This window comes from Pan paniscus, chromosome X (assembly GCF_029289425.2).
Source record: "Pan paniscus chromosome X, NHGRI_mPanPan1-v2.0_pri, whole genome shotgun sequence".
Lineage (NCBI taxonomy): Eukaryota > Metazoa > Chordata > Mammalia > Primates > Hominidae > Pan > Pan paniscus.
In genome coordinates this window covers 117,959,778-117,978,179 of record NC_073272.2, presented here as the reverse complement: position 1 = coordinate 117,978,179, position 18,402 = coordinate 117,959,778, and the positions used below count along the sequence as shown (strand labels likewise).

The following is an 18,402-nucleotide window of genomic DNA, read 5'->3' as shown; positions in this document are numbered from 1 at the left end:
AGGAGAATTGCTTGAACCGGGGAGGAAGAGGTTGCAGTGAGCCGAGATTGCACCACTGCACTCCAGCCTGGGTGGCAGAGCGAGACTCCATCTCAAAAAAAAAAAAAAAGAAAGAAAACAAAATTAGTGCAGTAAATAGAAACTGTAGCTGTGACCGTTACTCATAGACAACAGTGTAACGTATGTAAAATTTATAGCCATACCCACAGCTATTTATAGTAACACCATCACATTAACATTTTTTTCAGTAAGAAGAAAAACTTATTACATATTTTACATATGATATATATTTAAAGATATATTAAAGCGTATGTTTCACAGAATAAATTTTTTAAAAATTCTTAATCATGAAGCAGTTATGTTATTCTTTAAGTATGAGTTGAGAAAACAGTGTATTTCTTTAACAGTTAACTAAACTATATATATATTTTTTTTTTTTTTTTTTTTTTTTGAGACAGAGTTTCACTCTGTCGCCCAGGCTGGAGTGCAGTGGCATGATCTCAGCTCACTGCAGCCTCCACCTCCTGCCTCCCCAGTTCAAGTGATTCTCCTGCCTCAGCCTCCCGAGTAACTAAGACTACAGGTGTGTGCCACCACGCCCGGCTAATTTTTGTATTTTTAGTAGAGACGAGGTTTCACCATGTTGCCCAGGCTGGTCTCAAACTCCTGGCCTCAAGCGATCCACCCACCTCAGCCTCCCAAAGAGCTGGGATTACAGGTGTGAGCCACTGCTCCCGGTCCTAAATGGTATTTTTAAAAACCTAATGTTTTGAGGCCAGGCACAGTGGCTCATGCCTGTAATTCCAGCAGTTTGGGAGACCACAGTGGGTGGATCACTTGAGGCCAGGAGTTCGAGACCAGTCTGGACAACATGGTGAAACCCCATCTCTACTAAAAAATACAAAAATTAGCCAGGCGTGGTGGCGCTCGCCTGTAGTCCCAGCAACTCGGGAGGCTGAGGCACAAGAATCGCTTGAACCTGGGAGGAAGAGGTTGCAGTGAGCCGAGATCATGCCACTGCACTCCAGCCTGGGTGGCAGAGTGAAACTCTGTCTCAAAAAAAAAAAACTTATGATTTGAAGCAAAAATAAATTTTCCTCAATGCTTATATAATGCTCCTTGCTACAAAAACTTCATCTTCTATAAAAAATCATAGTAGAACTCTACCAGTGTGATACTGATGACTGCATGGATATCCTTACCTTGTGCTGGTATCTTGTGTCAAATGCATGTTTTATCAAAAGATTCTTTATAACAGAGATAGCTGTATATCTGATCTCATAATTGTCCTGAAGAGCAATGGAAGTTTCCCTCAGAAGCAGACCAACCAAGAAGTGATGCTTGCAATACTCATCTGATAAACTGTATTCAAGATTTGAATCTGCAGTACAATGAAATTTAAAACCCATTTATGAAAATATTCAAAACATGATTATAATTAAAATACTGTATTATTTAATAATATGTGATCATGCTAGCAAGAGCTATAATTTTTATTATTAATGATTCTGAGCAATTCTTTTATCATCTAGAATAAGCATGCAAAATTTACAAGACAGGAGCACTCATATTTTGGGCTAGACGATAGCTTTAATGATCATTTCAGTCAGAAAGAAAGTCCCTATATTCTTTTTTTTCCCCTAGATTCTTTTAAACTCATAGAAATCTTAGGATAGAAACTACAATAAAATAATTATATATTTTGCAACGTTTTAACAGATTTCTTTATAGCTGAAGAGATTTTGTCACAACTATAAATTTGAAAAATTCTATGTAATAATACTTGATTTACTTATCCATTTATACTTATAAAGTGGGAAAAGACAAACTAAACAACTGAATAGTCTGACAGTATTGACTGTTTTAGTAAATATTATATATTGGGCTGAAAATATACATGGGACATAAGAACAATAAGGAAAACAGTCTCATTTCATTCCAATCCATCATCACTCAAAAACAAATATTTTATATCAGAAAATAATCACTTCGAACTAAGTCTTTCCCTTCCTTTAAGATCCTCAGTCTATTTTATTTATTTATTTATTTGAGATGGAGTCTCACTCTGTTGCCCAGGCTGGAGCTCAGTGGCACAATCTCAGCTCACTGCAACCTCTGCCTCCAGGGTTCAAGCAGTTCTCCTGCCTCAGCCTCTGAAGTAGCTATGACTATAGACGTGCACCACCACGCCCAACTAATTCTTTTTGTATTTTTAGTAGGGACGGGGTTTCACCATGTTGGCCAGGATGGTCTCGAACTCCCGAGCTCAGGTGATCTGCCTGCCTTGGCCTCCCGAAGTGCTGGGATTACAGGCATGAGCCACTGTGCCCAGGCTAGATCCTCAGTCTATTTTAAATCCCAGATGTTAATATCATGGTTGGGACTTGCTTTGTAAGTACTTATAGGGGATTGTGATCAGGTTTAGTAATTTTTTTTTTTTTTTGAGACAGAGTCTCGCTCTGTCACCCAGGCTGGAGTGCAGTGGCGCAATCTCAGCTCACTGCAACCTCTGCCTCCCGGGTTCAAGCGATTCTGCTGCCTCAGCCTCCTGAGTAGTTGGGATTACAGGCATGTGCCACCATGCCCGGCTAATTTTTTTGTATTTTTAGTAGAGACGGGATTTCACCATATTGGCCACGCTGGTCTCTAACTCCTGACCTTGGAATCCACCCGCCTCGGCCTCCCAAAGTGCTGGGATTACAGACGTTAGCCACCGTGCCCAGCCAAGTTTAGTAATTTCTGTGGTAGATTTCTACTATCTTTATTTCCTCTCCCGTACTATTTAATTAGATAGGCCATGAAGCCAAAGGATATGTTTTCTATTTCTCTTTTGGCCTGTTCAGCACTTAATACAATGCTTTATATTCAGTTGGGACTTAATAAATGCTGCGAGTAGTCCAATTTAATCCTAAATCCTGATTATCTGTCCACCTCTTCTTTTTCCTGACTTCCTCATAGTTATAAATAAATATTGGGTGAATTATGTGAGCTATACATGTTCAGAATCGAATAAGGGGGTAGTTGAATAGGAGTGCTATGGTTTAAAAATATTTTTTTCTCCATTTTCACTGGCTATAATTCCATCACTAAAACCACCACTCAGCAGATACTTCTATACAGACCAAGGCAGATTATTTTCTTCCTGCATTGGTCTTGCTCTTTTGTGAATCCCTATCACCTTCTACGCACAAGGGCCAGGACTGACTAACAAAGGTGGCTTTATCTGAGTAGATTTTACAAATGGTAATCAATTTGTTATTTTGGTGATTTGAATAAATCCAATCAGGTGGTTTCATCTACACCTGCAAAATTGTGGCCAAGATGTCACTAAACAGCATCTGAGAGAGGCAAGCCTGAGAGAGGAGACACACACACAAAAAAAACAAAAACAAAAACAAAAACAAAAACAAAACAAGTAACTTCCAGTTCCCCATCCATGGCCTCTATGCTGGCTTGCAGCAGGAACTTGTGTTTTGAGGGAAAATGTTTTAAAGTTGATTTCTCTAGCAACACTCAGTTTTATTTTAAAACTAAACAAACACACTGCCTCCTAGATTTTCTGGGTACTTTAACTAAAGCCACATTTTGGCTAGGGAGAATTTGAAAAGCAAACAAAGCCCCCATCCATCTTAGCAATTCATCAAATCAATTGTTTTCTAAAACAGCAAGCTAATTTAGAGTGAACCGAGTTAAACCTACCTACTGAAGTCAAACGGTCCACCGCAAATGAAAAAAAATCTAATTAATATATGAAAAGAAAAGGGACAAATAAAAAACATAGTAACATAAGAATAGTGCTATACAACAAAGCATTCAATAAAACTAGCAATGGAGATAACTGAAGGCATTTCATAAATTTAGCACAAACATGTTATCATTTTACTCTACCTTTACATTTTTTGATGCTTTGAGGAGAAATGCATTTATGTCTTTTTCTTAATTTAGTCTCATACAAGATCCCAGACACTACTACAGAAAGTAATTTCACTAGTATCTGACATCTGTGTTTAAGCAGCAATCTATTAACACACCTGATTTCTTCACACTATGAACATTATTACTGATATTATGAAGGAAATGCAGAAAAACATTAATGGACTTCAGATAGTAACAATTCTGAAATTACCTTCAAGTTGACTGGTTCAACTAGAAAACATTATACTACACTAGCGCTAGCAAAACATGGAAAAAAACAAACTCAAATGATGGAAAATGCAAATACATGCCTTGAACCCGCTGCAGTTTAGGTTTTGCAAATGCCATTGGCAAGTTCAGAGGAATGTAATGTTCGTGATTGCAAATTGTTTGCAGAAATTCAAACTTGTATTCAGCCAGAACCTAAATGGAAAGAAATGATACATTAGCTCATATTTAGTAGGCATTTGCTATTTTAAGAATTTAATACAGCGCATTATTTTTCACAACGGAAGTGCTTAGTATTCTAAGCATACCTTGAGATGCGACCTGTGCAGGAAAGAGTTAACATAGCAGGTCCAAGACTGCTATCCTTTAAAAGGCCTGCTTGTTGGCTGGCATCTAAAAAATGAAATTTTGAAATGTTCCCTACATGTTAAGTTGCACCTTCTGTGTCAGCCTGCTTAGACTATTTGTACAAACATTGTGATTTATAGTGAACACCTGCTTTGCTTTCCTTTCTGAGAGTCTGGAATTTTGACCAGCCTCCAACACATAATCAGCCCCCAATAAAAACCCTCAACTCTGAGTTTTAAACAGGCTTCCTTGAACAGAAATATTGCACACTTACAAGTGCATTTTCACTGCTAGAAGGAGGCTGTGCTCTGTGAGACCCTTCACAGGAGGGAAAGAGCTCAAAAAGGCTGCATGTGGATTGCTACCCACCCCATTTGATGTCTTTTCCTTTCCCGATTCAGCTGAGTATCCTCATTATGTCACGCTCATGAATATCAGCCATCAATACAACTATATGTTGAGTCTGTGAATCCTTAAAATGAGCTATTGAACACATGGGGGGTCCTGGGGACCCCAAAACACAGTCCAGTATTCCTTGCTTTTACGTATGTCTATAGTCCAACTACCTAAATAAAAACAACAGTTCCTAATCCCCTAGAAGAGAATAAATGTCACTTTGGTCTTATGCTCAGATGTCTGACATCCACTACAATCATGTCCTTATAACTTACCTTAGGATCTTTGGGGCTGAATCCAGATATATAGTCATTTATTAAATTGAAAATAAATCCTCTATCCATTAGTGTCAAACAGCGCTATAGAAACCAAAACAAAACTAAGGGTTAATTACATAATTCTAAAAGTCTAAATTTTAAAAATGTAAAGTTTTAAAAATTCAAAATTGGTTCCACACAAAAAGAAAGACATTTTTATTTTTATAGATAACTTTCTGAGCTTCAGGTGACCTTAAAGAAAAAGATAAAGGGCAAGTGGCATCACTGGAATTGAGACTGAAGGGCCTCAATTATACAGTTTTCAGAACAAGATGTATATATAGCCACACACACAAATATACATTTATCTATACATACACACACATACATACACAGACACACATACATATCTGTAATCTATTCAGCTACACTTCCTCATTTTGGTCAACTCCCAAAGCCCAAGCGAGTTGACCTCATTTTGGTCAACTCCCACTTCCAAAGGGAAGTGTAAGGTAGTCTGTTAGCTGATGAAAGTGAGGCTTGCCTATGTAAATATTAATAATTCAGACCAAAAGAGTTTTTGTGTTCAGTGAAGTCAAAGCATAAAACCTCCCTTCTCTGTGACAGCCCCAAGTTATTTATATTTGCCCACTGTCATTGTCCTAGTTAAGGCTCTCACTACCTTGCAACTGAAAAACTGCAGTTAACCTCCTCAGTCTTCATGTCTCTCATGTCTCTATCCATCTGCTTCCAGATTAACCTCTAAGTCCTAGCCCAATGGTGTCATTTTCCTGCCCCAAAGCTTCCAATAGTTCCCTATTGTCTCTAATACAATTTCAAATTCCTTAGCTTGCCATTCAAGAACACTCATAGTCTTTTCCCAACTTACTTGTCCAGCTTCATTTGCCAATAGATCTCATTGACTTTCTTTGACTCTGTCTCAAAACAGAAAAAAAGAGAGAGAGAGAGAGACAGGCAGAGTCTTGCTCTGTCACTCAGGCTGGAGTGTAGTAGCACAGTCATAGTGCACTACAGCCTTAAACAATCTTCCTGCCTGTCTCCCAAGTAGCTGAGACTAAGGCGGGCACCAGCATGCTCAGCCATCATTCACTTATTATCCCCTCGAGATGCACTGTGTATTCCCACCTCTAAGTCTTTGGCTTATGCCACACCTAGCAATTCTATCGCTACTTCTATCTGGTCTTGTTCATTCTTTAAGGTTCTCATGAAATCCCATCTTCCTTAACTACATTGGTCCATGGATCCTTTTAAACACTTTATTCAGTATTAGCTTGTATTTTACTGACTGTTTTCCTGTCGTCTCACCTAGATTGGACAATAAGAATGATCTTTTCCTTTATATCCTTCATAGTGCCTAGAATATTTCTGTGAAATCCGAAGAATTCAATATTTGATTAACCAGCTACCTGCATCTTGCATCTCATACTCTCCTTTATACTTCTGCTGCCACTGCCCAGGGTAAGACCCTCATCACCTCTCATCTGGATTACTGAGTGAGGCTCATATTTATTTATTCCAGCATCCAACAAACATTTAGAGGATCTACTATGTTTGAGACAATGTACTACATTCTAGAGAAATACAAAGTGGAATAAGGCATGGTCCATAATCATGTCTAATAGTGAAGACAAACAAATAATGAAAAGATAGTGCACAATAACAGTGCCACAGAGCTATGTAAAAGACAGGTGAACAACAGAAGGGGTGATCAACACTGCATGGAAAGGCCAGGGAAGAGCTGAGCCTAAAAGATAAGTGGATTGTGCCACGCGGATGATTGGGTTTCTAATCGGTTGCCCTGACTCGAGTCTCTTCCTCACTTCATCTATCATACCAGCAAGAAAAGTATCCTCCGAAGTATTTGGTGTTACTCCATTGCATATGAATCAAAGTCCAAATTCCTTAACCTGACATTCAAGGCCTTCCATTATTGGCACCAGATGGCCTTTCCAGCTCTTTCTCCATACATCCTAAACTCATCACACGACTTTTCACTCATCCCTGAACAATTTTTGAACATGCATATTTCATCTTTGTTCAGGGACCCTCTAACTGTAACATGCTCAACTCTTGTCTTGGGGAACTCTGCACTATGTTACTTGTTTCATGCTGCCTGGTCATAATCTCTCTCTCCCTTTCTAGTTTTTCTATAGTATTTTGTCTGTATTTCTGGTATTACTGTTATCACCTTTATCTTGTATATATATTCAAATTTGACTACTAACACGGCCTCTCACATCTTTGAATTGCCACACAGAAGTCAAGCCAATGTTTGCTGACTTGAATTAAGTAAATACTGCTACTAAACCAAAAATGTTCTATTCCCTTTACATAGTAAACTTCAACTTTAAACTCCATGGAAGAAGCTAATATTCTACATTTCAGATAATCTAATTCGTAGTTTATTTTAAAAAGATATGTGGATGTTGGCTTTTTTAATACACAAAAAAGGCTGGTGTAATAGGGTTAAAACTTTATTTTAATTCTGGCAAAGAGAAGTCTTATGTCAGAAAATCATACTCAAGATATGTGAAACCTAGTTGTGAATTTTTAATTAACAATGAGGATATGTTAGAAACTAAAACTCCTTGGATGAATTGCTGCCCACAAGGTTCTTAATATGAAGAGTTTTGAGAGTAATGAAGAGCTTTGAGAAATGAAGAGAGGGAGAATGGAAAGAGGCAAGTAAAAACTAGGTGCATTTGCAACCCACGCTTGTCTCTGCCACACATCAAATATTGTTGTTACCCACTTTATCACAGTTACATTCAGGCCAAGAGGGGCAGATCACTTGAAGTCAGGAGTTCAAGACCAGCCAGGCCAACATGGCAAACCCCTGTCTCTACTAAAAATACTGGGCATGATGATGCATGCCTGTAATCCCAGCTACTTGGGAGGCTGAGACATGAGAATCAGTTGAACCCAAGAGGCGGAGGTTGCAGTGAGCCGAGATCGCACCAGTGCACTCCAGCCTGGGTGACAGAGCGAGACTGTGTCTCAAATTAAAAAAAAATGAAAGAAAGCAAGAAAAAAGAAAGAAAAAACAGTTACATTCTCTCACTGCCACTTACATACTGACAATAACAAAACCTAACGATGGTAGTTTGCCATCTTTCATAAATATAGTTTTTTTCTGGTATATCCCAAATAAAATAACCTCACTGATCAACACTAACAATTTACATTTACACGTATTAGCAACATGTACACTGTGGTTACATCACCAAACAGGTTGCTTTAGTCCAAGAGTTGCAAAGTCAAAAGCCAACAGGGTCAGAGAAACGATTTAAATGAATGAGGAGGCTCAGGGCTGTAATAAGGAGTGGTAGGGATGGTGGCAACCTAGAAAGTATGTGTTCCCATTTAAATAAGCATTCAAACTATGCTTAAAAACACTGTGTGCAACAAGCAACACTTGTCTTCTGACTAGGCCACCTGTATGTGTCCTCTGATTTAATTATTTGTCATTTCATTGGGGGATGGGGACAAATTTGTTGTGATCAGGTAAGCTAAAATATACAGCTTTTATCCAAAAGAGGCAATAACAAGTGTTGGTGAGGATGTGGAGAAAAGGGAACCTTCCTTCCCTATTGGTGGGAATGTAAATTAGTACAATCACTATCAAGAACAGATTTGTTTGTATTTCTGGTATTACTGTTATCACCTTTATCTTGTATATATAGTTAAATTTGACTACTAAGGTAGCTTCTCACATCTTTTCTTGTTTTGTTTTGAGATGGAGTCTCACTCTATTGCCCAGGCTGGAGTGCAGTGGTGTGATTTCGGCTCACTGAAACCTCCACCTCCCAGGTTCAAGGGATTCTCCTGCCTCAGCCTCCCAAGTAGCTGGGATTACAGGTGCCTGCCACCACACCCAGCTGATTTTTGTATTTTTGGTAGAGACGGGGTTTTACCATGTTGGCCAGGTTGGTCTCGAACTCCTGACCTCATGTGATCCGCCCACCTCGGCCTCCCAAAGTGCTGGGATTACAGGTGTGAGCTACTGTGCCTGGCCAGCCTCTCACATTTTTGAATCGCCATATAGAACACAAGCCAATGCCAATGTCTTCTATGGAGGTTTCTCAAATAACTGAAAATAGAGCTACCATACGATCCAACATTCTACTCTTAGATGTATACCCAAAAGGAAGAAAATCAGTGCATCAAAGAGATATTTACACTCCCATGTTTGTTGCAGCACTGTTCACAATAGCCAACGTTTGTAAGCAACCTAAGTTTTCCAACAGTCTTATGAAGACCTAGCTGAGCCTCTAGAAAGTGCTTAATTTTTTTCTTGGGCTTCCTATCAATGAAGAGGAGTTCCTTACCACATTCTAGCTGCCTTGAACTCACCTTCAGGAAGCTAGCCAAACTATAGTTCACATTTCTGGACTCATCGGGAATCTCCGCATATCGAATAGTCACATGGGGAATTATTGCAAGAAGCAGTGAATGTAAGACATGATGATATGTCTCGGGAAATCTCTGGCCTCGGGGAAGCTGAAATGAAATAGGCACAGAAAAAAGTCAGACTTCCAAAAGGTCTAAATCAATTGCCATTTTTACTTTCAAACACATTCTACAAATAAATATATCTTAAAACTGATGTATAATTGTTCTCCCAACTTAAAAATGACATCACTAGTTCAAGATGTACTTCACTCTATATAATTACAGGAACTATCTGGATCTCTAATAATCTACCTGACTGAGGTTATCAGCAAGAATGGGTTGTTCTGCCCCAACTTTGGAATATCATGCTTCTGAGTTACAGACACAACGCAGTTTTCATTCTACTTTTTTCCTGGCACACAAAGTATGCATGCACTTCAATTTCAGTAAACATATTCTGTGAAAATTCTGATAAAAAATAATTAAGTATAAGGTAAATATTTTGTACTTCACAAGTCTTAGCTTTATGATTCCTATGAATAAGAAAATATTTTTATACCTTTCAAACAATTAAAAATTACAACAAAATGTATACATCACATTCCGGGATCATATCTAGTGCATAAAGTGTTTGTAACACTCCACGTGCATGGGCAAACGCTATGTCTGATTTAACCAAATGAGTCTTCTCGAGAGACATTTTTAAGCCATAAGACAAAGGCAAAGCTTCAAAGGTAATGAGATGTACATGGCAAATGATTATAGGAAAGAATCTATGTGGAAAAGTCTCTGCAGATTAGACGGTGAGAACATATCAACTGCAAGACCTCAGATTTATGCAATAGATCCGTTGTTTTGTAAGCAACATTGAAAAAGCCAAGCACTAGCAGCCTTTAAATATAAAATGGGATTTGCATGGCATGGCTATCTGAGAGTAAGATTAGCTTTTTTTGTCTCCATCAAATATTATTCTTATATATACAATTATCATTTGCCAATTGAAAGTTATTCTTTACCTTAATTTACTTACCTTAATCTTATTCTCTTCCAACAAGTATGTGGCCATTGACTTTGCAATTATTTCAAAGAAAAACCATGAGTACTGAAAAAAAAAGAAAGAGAATCTTTAACGGTTACCAAATCTCTGAAGCTTAGCAAAGTTTGACAGATCAATATGGGTCTTGTCTTTGAATTTTACTAACATTTTCAAGTGATCCCAAGTCACTATCAAAGTCACAGAATATCTGCAAATGGTTTTAGCAAAAAGGTACTATTGTACTTCAGGGTTGACTGGTAATATATAAAGGAAGGATGGGAACCTTTGTCCCACTGGGGAGTATTTTATCCCCAAAATTGTTTCTAATTGCCCACACGTGGTAATAAGAGCAAACTAACTTCTAGTTTATCTTGTTACCGCTTTTAAATGCTCTATAGACAATGAATCTTATTACCACCTGCACTTAGCTTGGACCCCAACCCTGCTCTTGATGTGACATTCGTGCAGCCTAAGTAGCCTAGATGTTTGCCTACCTCATGTAATTTGAAGAGTAGAGAGAAGCCCCAATCAGATATACTCCAAGATACTCGAAATTCTACCATTAATAAAAGAAGTAATAAAAATAATGACAATAATAAGAGCTATCATTTCTTGAGTGCCTACAATGTGCCAGGAACGATGTGTTAAATGCTTTACTTATATTTTAGAAATGAGGACTTGGAGGCTCAGAAATGTTAAATGCCTGGCCCCAGGTCACAAAACTATTTTGTGATGGATACAGGATTCTAACTCAGGTCTATCTGATCCAAAATTCTTTCTTTTACACATTTAAATGAGGGCAGGGGGTGGGTAGTTGGGGTGAAGAAGGTTCTGTGGAGAACTTCAGGAAAAGGATGCATGGGCAAAGTGGTGGAGAGAGGACAGGTCACATGTGAAACTGATGAAAGACTAGAAGTGAAACGGGAGGGTATCAAAAAAAGTGTGTCTATGGCTGCTTTTGTTCCTTGTTGTGTCCTGTGTTCATACCTTTAGCAATTTGTTTATTGATAAAAAATCTGCAGACTGTTTCAATATTGCTATCATCGTAGTAGCCAGGGTTTCATGTATCAGCTGGGCCTGAGGAGCACTCGGTTTTTCAGGTCGGAAGCTATACTACAAATAAACAAACAAACAAAAAATGAACTGTAAGACAAAATTGTCACATAAAACAAATTGCTCAGAAAGAAACTTTACTCCACAAACCTTTATGAATGATCTTAGATAACTATCCAAGCCTTCTTCATGGCACTTTGATACAATATGTAAGAGAACCCTGAAACGACATTCACAAGAGTCAGCACGTCATGCTATAATGAATTAACATATTTTGATTCTTAAGATCGTCATGTCTAGCCCCCAAAACATCTAACACTGCCTGAATAATTAAAAGTGAGATGATTGCATTAGATATAATGGTGATAGTTTAGGCATAACAAAGATTTCAGCATCTAACATGCTTGGGCCTTATGAAATATATTTCCTAGTTCAAAAGAAGGATATTTAATTTGACAACCCAGATGTCACATCTGTTTCTAAATCTCTGTATGTGTCTGAAGCATGGTGGTAGCTACTATCCAGTGAAAGACTTCAAATTAGGTAAATATTGAGATCTCCTCTAGTGAGAATAAAAGGAAGAGAATAGAAAGATAAAATGAAGGCTGAATCCCAGCACTTTGGGAGGCCAAGGCGGGTGGATCACGAGGGCACAAGATTGAGACCACAGTGAAACCCCGTCTCTACCAAAAAATACAAAAAATTAGCCAGGCGCGGTGGCGGGGGCCTGTAGTCCCAGCTACTAGGGAGGCTGAGGCAGGAGAACGGCGTGAACCCGGGAGGCGGAGCTTGCAGTGAGCCAAGATCGCGCCACTGCACTCCAGCCTGGGCAACAGAGCGAGACTCTGTCTCAAAAAAAAAAAAAAAAAAATGAAGGCCCGGCACAGTGGCTCATGCTTGTAATCCCAGCACTTTGGGTGGCCAAGGCAGGTGGATCATGAGGTCAGGAGTTCGAGACCAGCCTTTCCAACACAGTGAAACCCTGTCTCTACTAAAAATACAAAAATTAGCTGGGTGTGGTGGTGGGCGCCTGTAATCCCAGCTACTCGGGAGGCTGAGGTAGGAGAATTGCTTGAACCCCAGGAGGCAGAGGTTGCAGTGAGCCAAGATCACACCACTGCACTCCAGCCTGGGCAACAGAGCTAGACTCCACCTAAAAAAAAAAAAAAAAAGAAGGAAAGGAAAAGAAAAGGGAAAGGGAAAAGGAAAGGAAAAGGAAAAGGAAAGGAAAGGGAAAGGAAAGGAAAGGAATAAAGACGCAATGAAAAGCATGTCAACAGGGGGAAAAGGAAGGGAGAGCCGGGGCAGGTGTAATGATATGAACTATAATTGGGGGTAAGAGACTAGCAGTGTCCTCAAAGTTTAGCATATATCAGAAGCACCTGGTGGGCCCTTTTAATAGATTGCTCAGCCCCTCTCCTGGAATTTCTGATTTTGTAGGTCTGGAGTGAAGCTCAATGATTAACAATTTTACTGAGTTCCCAGGCGATATTGATGCTACTGCTATGGGAACCATGTTTTGGAAACCACTGGCCTAGAGTTTCTTCCATTTTCAACCACACTATCCCCAACAGCAGCGATGCACGCAAATGGTGTGTGGCTGTGGTGTGAGGCCTGCTGGAAGAGGTTGTGGCAACAGCAGAGGCAGCAAAGCCAAAGCCAGAAACTTCCAGCACTCAGCCCACAATTTAAGTACCCTGTTTTGATTTCAAAATTCAGGTGCATTTTGCATTCTACTCTACAATATATCCTTGTTTGTTTTCACATAAAAATAATACTTCCTTATTCTTTCAAGTAAAAATTGATGGCTTGGGGCCCCATTCTGTTAAATATGCATCCCTAGTCACCTGTGTCTATTTAAATTGATTAAAATTAAAATTACACACAATTAAAAATTCAGTTCCTGCAGGACGCGGTGGCTCACGCCTGTAATCCCAGCACTTTGGGAGGCCGAGGCGGATGGATCGCCTGAGATCAGGAGTTTGAGACCAGCCCGACCAACATGGTGAAACCCCATCTCTACTAAAAATACAAAATTAACCGGGCATGGTGGTGGGCGCCTGTAATCCCAGCTACTCGGGAAGCTGAGGCAGAAGAATCGCTTGAACCCGGGAGGCGAAGTGAGACATTGCACTCCAGCAGGGGCAACAAGAGCGAAACTCTGTCTCAAAAAAAAAAAAAAAAAATTCTGTTCCTCAGCTGAACCAGCCCCAGTTGAAGTCTCAATAGCCACATGTGGCTGGTGGCTGCTATATTGAACAACGCAAGTGCAGAACATTTACATAATTGGAAAAAGTTCAATTGGAACTCATATATTTATCTTCTTAAATACATAAAGCAAATATTAACGAACATGAAAGGAGAAATATATTGCAATAGAAAAATAGAGGACTTCAATACCCCACTTTCAACAATGGACAGATCAACCAGACAGAAAAGTAATAAGGAAACATTGGACTTGAACTACACTTAGACCAAATAGACCTAACAGACATATACAGAACATTCTATCCAACAGCAACAGAATATCCATTCTTTTCATGAGCACATAGAATAGTCTCCAGGATAGACCATATATGTTAGGCCACACAACAAGCCTTAAGAATTATAAGAAGACTGAAATCATATCAAGTGTTGTTTCCAACCACAATGGAATGAAACTAGAAATCAATCACAGGAGAAACCGTGGAAAATTCAAAATAGGTGGAAATTAAACATGTTCCTGAGTCAAAAAAGAAAAGGGAAAATTTAAAATATCTTGAGACAAATGACAATGAAAACACAACATACCAAAACCTATGGAATGCAACAGCAGTTCTAAGAGGGAAGTTTATAGTAATGAATACCTCCATTAAAAAATAAGAAAGATCTCAAATAAATAGCATCTTTGTATTATAACACCAAAACTCACATGGTGCAGTTGATAGGAACGTCATCTTCATGGGTCATATTTGTGAGAACTCGGAAGAGTTGCATAAGAATTACAGGTAGAAACTGTATCATGACTTGGATCTCCATGGCATGCAAACACTAAAATTAAGTCATTATTAGTTATGAAAACAAACAGAAATATGATAAAATTTGCAAATGTGAAACAGCAAAAAAATTAAGTAATGAGAAATACATTGACTAGCGTATAAGCTCAATTAAAAGTGAGCTTTCCATTGGATAGGGGGCTTTTTTGTTAATTACTTAATCCACACCTCTATTTGGCACTCAGATTTTGTTATTTAATATTAAACACTTTACTAAAGCTAATAAGTATAATTTGGATAAACAGTTTTTAGAAAATTGACAACTGACTCCTGGTAAACCAACACTCAATTGCCTGGGGCAGTGGGGAGGAACAGACATGTTTGGAGATGATACTGGAGATGCATCTACTAACCCCCAGGCATTCTGTATGTTCTGCAGGGGAATGTGGGCATCAGTTAATCTGGTGACAAGTTAAGTGGAATGCAATAAAGAGTGGTTCTATATGTAATTGGCTCTACACCATCACCACTACAAAACGGAAGCACTTTTGCAGTCTAAGAATCTCACAATACATTTCCTTCAAAGTGCTAACACTGTGACTCCAATGATAAGTGCGTTACAAACATCAAAAAGAAGAAACGTGATCATATATACAGAGAAATAATACAAACAGTGAAAGTTGTTCAATTTCTTTCTTCTTTCTTCCCTTCTCTCCACATTCACTCACTCAACCAGCTAACCAAAAAAAAAAAGGAAACAAACCTCGCTGAGCATCTTTCTATATCAATTCAATGCGTAGTGCTAGGGGAAATAGAGAGGTGGATAAATCAAGTCTCTGTACTTAAAAAACTCATAAATTCTCTTTCCCAGATTCCCTGACTTTTGCCACTATCTGTCTTCAAGACCCTCTAATCAATAACCAAAATAGTATAAATCATTTTCTTTTTAGCAGGTCTCTGTACAATTTCTCTTTACTCTCAATACATCCAACTCTCATTTCTAAATTAATCTTCCTCAAATACTCGTTACATTAGGCCACCTCCTGCCAAGATTTTTTCGATGTCTCCCCATAGCCTATGGCAGTGGTTCTCAACCAGGGGCCATTTTGTTCCCGACAGATTTGGCAATGTCTGGAAACAGTTTTGGTGGTCACAACCAGGGAGTGACACTGACATCTAGTGGTCAGAGGCCAGCAATGCTGCTAAATATCCTACGACGCACACACAGACCCTCACGGACAAAGAATAACTCTACCTCAAAATGTCAATAGTGCGAAGATTGAGAAATCCTGGCCTAGAGTATCAAGACCAAGTTATTTCAGACCTAACTGACATTTTCAGCCTAAACAATCATCACTGTTCTCTACAAGGCCAAACTGGTATCTCTGGTTTCTTCACTGTTCTTGAATATATCATATACTTTCCTGCCTTTGTGTCTGTTCATCGTTTTTAGCCAAATCCTGGCTACTCTTTCAAGGCAAGTACAAATCCCCACTTCAGTGAAACCATTCATTTTCTCATTCGACAAAGGGCAAACAAATGAACTTCCAATAGCCAAGCACACCAAAAACAAAAGTAAACCCAAACAAATAAAGGCCATGGTTTCTACCATCAAGTAGTTCACAGTATACAGGGGATAAACACATGGAACTAAATAATTGCAATATCAACAGTAAATAGCATGATCATGGAATATACAAAATGCACAAAGAAGCAACTGAGTGTGCAAGTGGGTAGGGAATGTCTGGTAAGGCCTCAGAGATGAGAAAGGGTAAATGATAAATAGAATAGTGCCAGGTAGAAAAGAGAGATGGGCATTCCCTGCTACCAGTAGCAGTCCTCTGTAATTTATTCTCAACATGACAGCCAGAGTGTTCTTTTTGAAATGCAAATTAGACATTGTCATCTTTCTGTTGTTAAAAAACAAAACAAAACAAAACAAACTACCACGAACAAAGAGCTATCATAAGCTTCCATGCCTACGACATACCTGGCCTGTCCCGCCAAACCTGTCACTTGCCATCCTCCCCTCACAATGCACACTGTACTATAGCTACACGGTCTTTTATTTTTCTGTCCTTCAAACATGCTGATGTAAGGTGTTTACACCTACTGTGATATTCTGTTATCCTTTTACACGACTTTACCCCCTAAGGTTGTCTTCCTCTCATCCTTTCAGCTTGAAATGCTATTTCCCCCAATAGGCCTTCCCTGACAACTCTATGTAGAATACACTCCTGGTCATGTTGGATCTCATTAACCTGCTCTTTTCTTCATGGCACTCACTTATAATCTCTCTACCACAACTAGAAAAGGTATGCTGTCTAAACTGTTCCCCATTTGATTCATAGCATCCAGAACAATGTCTGGCCCATACTACATGGTCAATAAATATTTGGTGACTTACTGAATAAATGAATAAAATAAGAAAGTAGGCCGGGCGCGGCAGCTCACACCTGTAATCCCAGCACTTTGGGAGGCTGAGGTAGGCAGATTACTTGAACTCAGGAGTTCGAGACCAGCCTGGCCAACATGGTGAAACCCTGTCTCTACTAAAAATACAAAAATTAGCCAGGCATGGTGGTGCATGCCTGTAATCCCAGCTACTTGGGAGGCTGAGGCAGGAGAATAGCTTGAACCTGGGAGGCAGAGGTTGCAGTGAGCTGAGTTCATACCATTGCACTCCAGCCTGGGCAACAGAGTGAGACTCTGTCTCCAAAAAAAAAAAAGACAGGAGCCCTCTAGTCTACAGTAGTTCCTCAGTTCACCGAACCCTCAGCACTTGTGCCCTGTATCACATACTGGACATTTAATCATATATTGCTTTGAACTATTAATTGTATTATTGACAGACTGTCATTTAACTTATGTATGTCCTGTCTCTTCAGTTAGACTGTAAGTTCCCCTATGGACAATAACCCTAAATTATTCTTCTCTGTAAGCCTCAAAGAGCTAGGAAAATACTAAATATATAACAAGAGCTCAACAAGTGGATGGTAAATGAATTCTTGAAACAATGTCATTTATAGGAACAAGAGATAGCAAGGTGTGGTAGAAAGAACATGGGACTTGTCATAGTCTCACCCCAGTTCTGCTACTAACCAGTTGAATGTCTACAGGCAAGTCACCTCTACTTGGGCCCCAGCTTCCTCATCTGTTTAAAAAAAAAAAAAAAAAAAAAAAGGTCTTGGCCGGGCATGGTGGCTCACACCTGTAATGCCAGCACTTTAGGAGGCCCAGGTGGGCGGATCACCTGAGGTGAGGAGTTCAAGACCAGCCTGGCCAACATGGCAAAACCCCATCTCTACTAAAAAATACAAAAAAAAAAAAAAAATTAGCTGGGCATGGTGGCGGGCGCCTGTAGTCCCAGCTACTCGGGAGGCTGAGGCAGGAGAATTACTTTAACCCAGGAGGCGGAGGTTGCAGTGAGCTGAGATTACACCACTGCACTCCAGCCTGGGCGACAGAGTGAGACCCTGTCTCAAAAAAAGAAAGAAAGAAAAAAAAGTCTTAAGAATCCTTTTCAGCACTAAGGTTATATAGAGGAGCTTGGCTATTTCTGAAATCACATGGTATTTCATTGACTACCACTAGAGGGAGAGCGTAGGTCACATAAATACCAGAAATTCCACATCTTCAAAAAAACAAATACGAGAACTTTTCTATTTTAAGAATACCCGTATATATGAAAATGATGTTCTTTTCCATTCCACATGATTAAAACTTTTATAAAACTTTCCCATGTGAAGAACAAACCTTAACAAAGCATTCATACATATTG

The 18,402-nt window shown here is 39.2% G+C and overlaps 1 protein-coding gene across 4 annotated transcripts in view; it reads right to left on the bottom strand.

Moving 5' to 3' along the window:
- The window catches only part of DOCK11 (dedicator of cytokinesis 11), a 191,256-nt gene that overhangs the window by 66,823 nt on the left and 106,031 nt on the right, over window positions 1-18,402 (bottom strand). For 3 of the 4 annotated variants that reach the window (XM_034949440.3, XM_034949442.3, XM_034949443.3), the window contains exons 24-32: window positions 14,558-14,676; window positions 11,797-11,866; window positions 11,581-11,706; window positions 10,588-10,659; window positions 9,519-9,665; window positions 5,163-5,246; window positions 4,227-4,338; window positions 3,700-3,738; window positions 1,203-1,381 (exon numbers count right to left, since the gene is read on the bottom strand). In XM_034949440.3, coding sequence (XP_034805331.1) covers window positions 1,203-1,381; window positions 3,700-3,738; window positions 4,227-4,338; window positions 5,163-5,246; window positions 9,519-9,665; window positions 10,588-10,659; window positions 11,581-11,706; window positions 11,797-11,866; window positions 14,558-14,676 — 948 coding nt within the window. The remainder of the gene's footprint in view (window positions 1-1,202; window positions 1,382-3,699; window positions 3,739-4,226; window positions 4,339-5,162; window positions 5,247-9,518; window positions 9,666-10,587; window positions 10,660-11,580; window positions 11,707-11,796; window positions 11,867-14,557; window positions 14,677-18,402) is intronic. The other variant, XM_034949441.4, reaches the window with a different exon arrangement.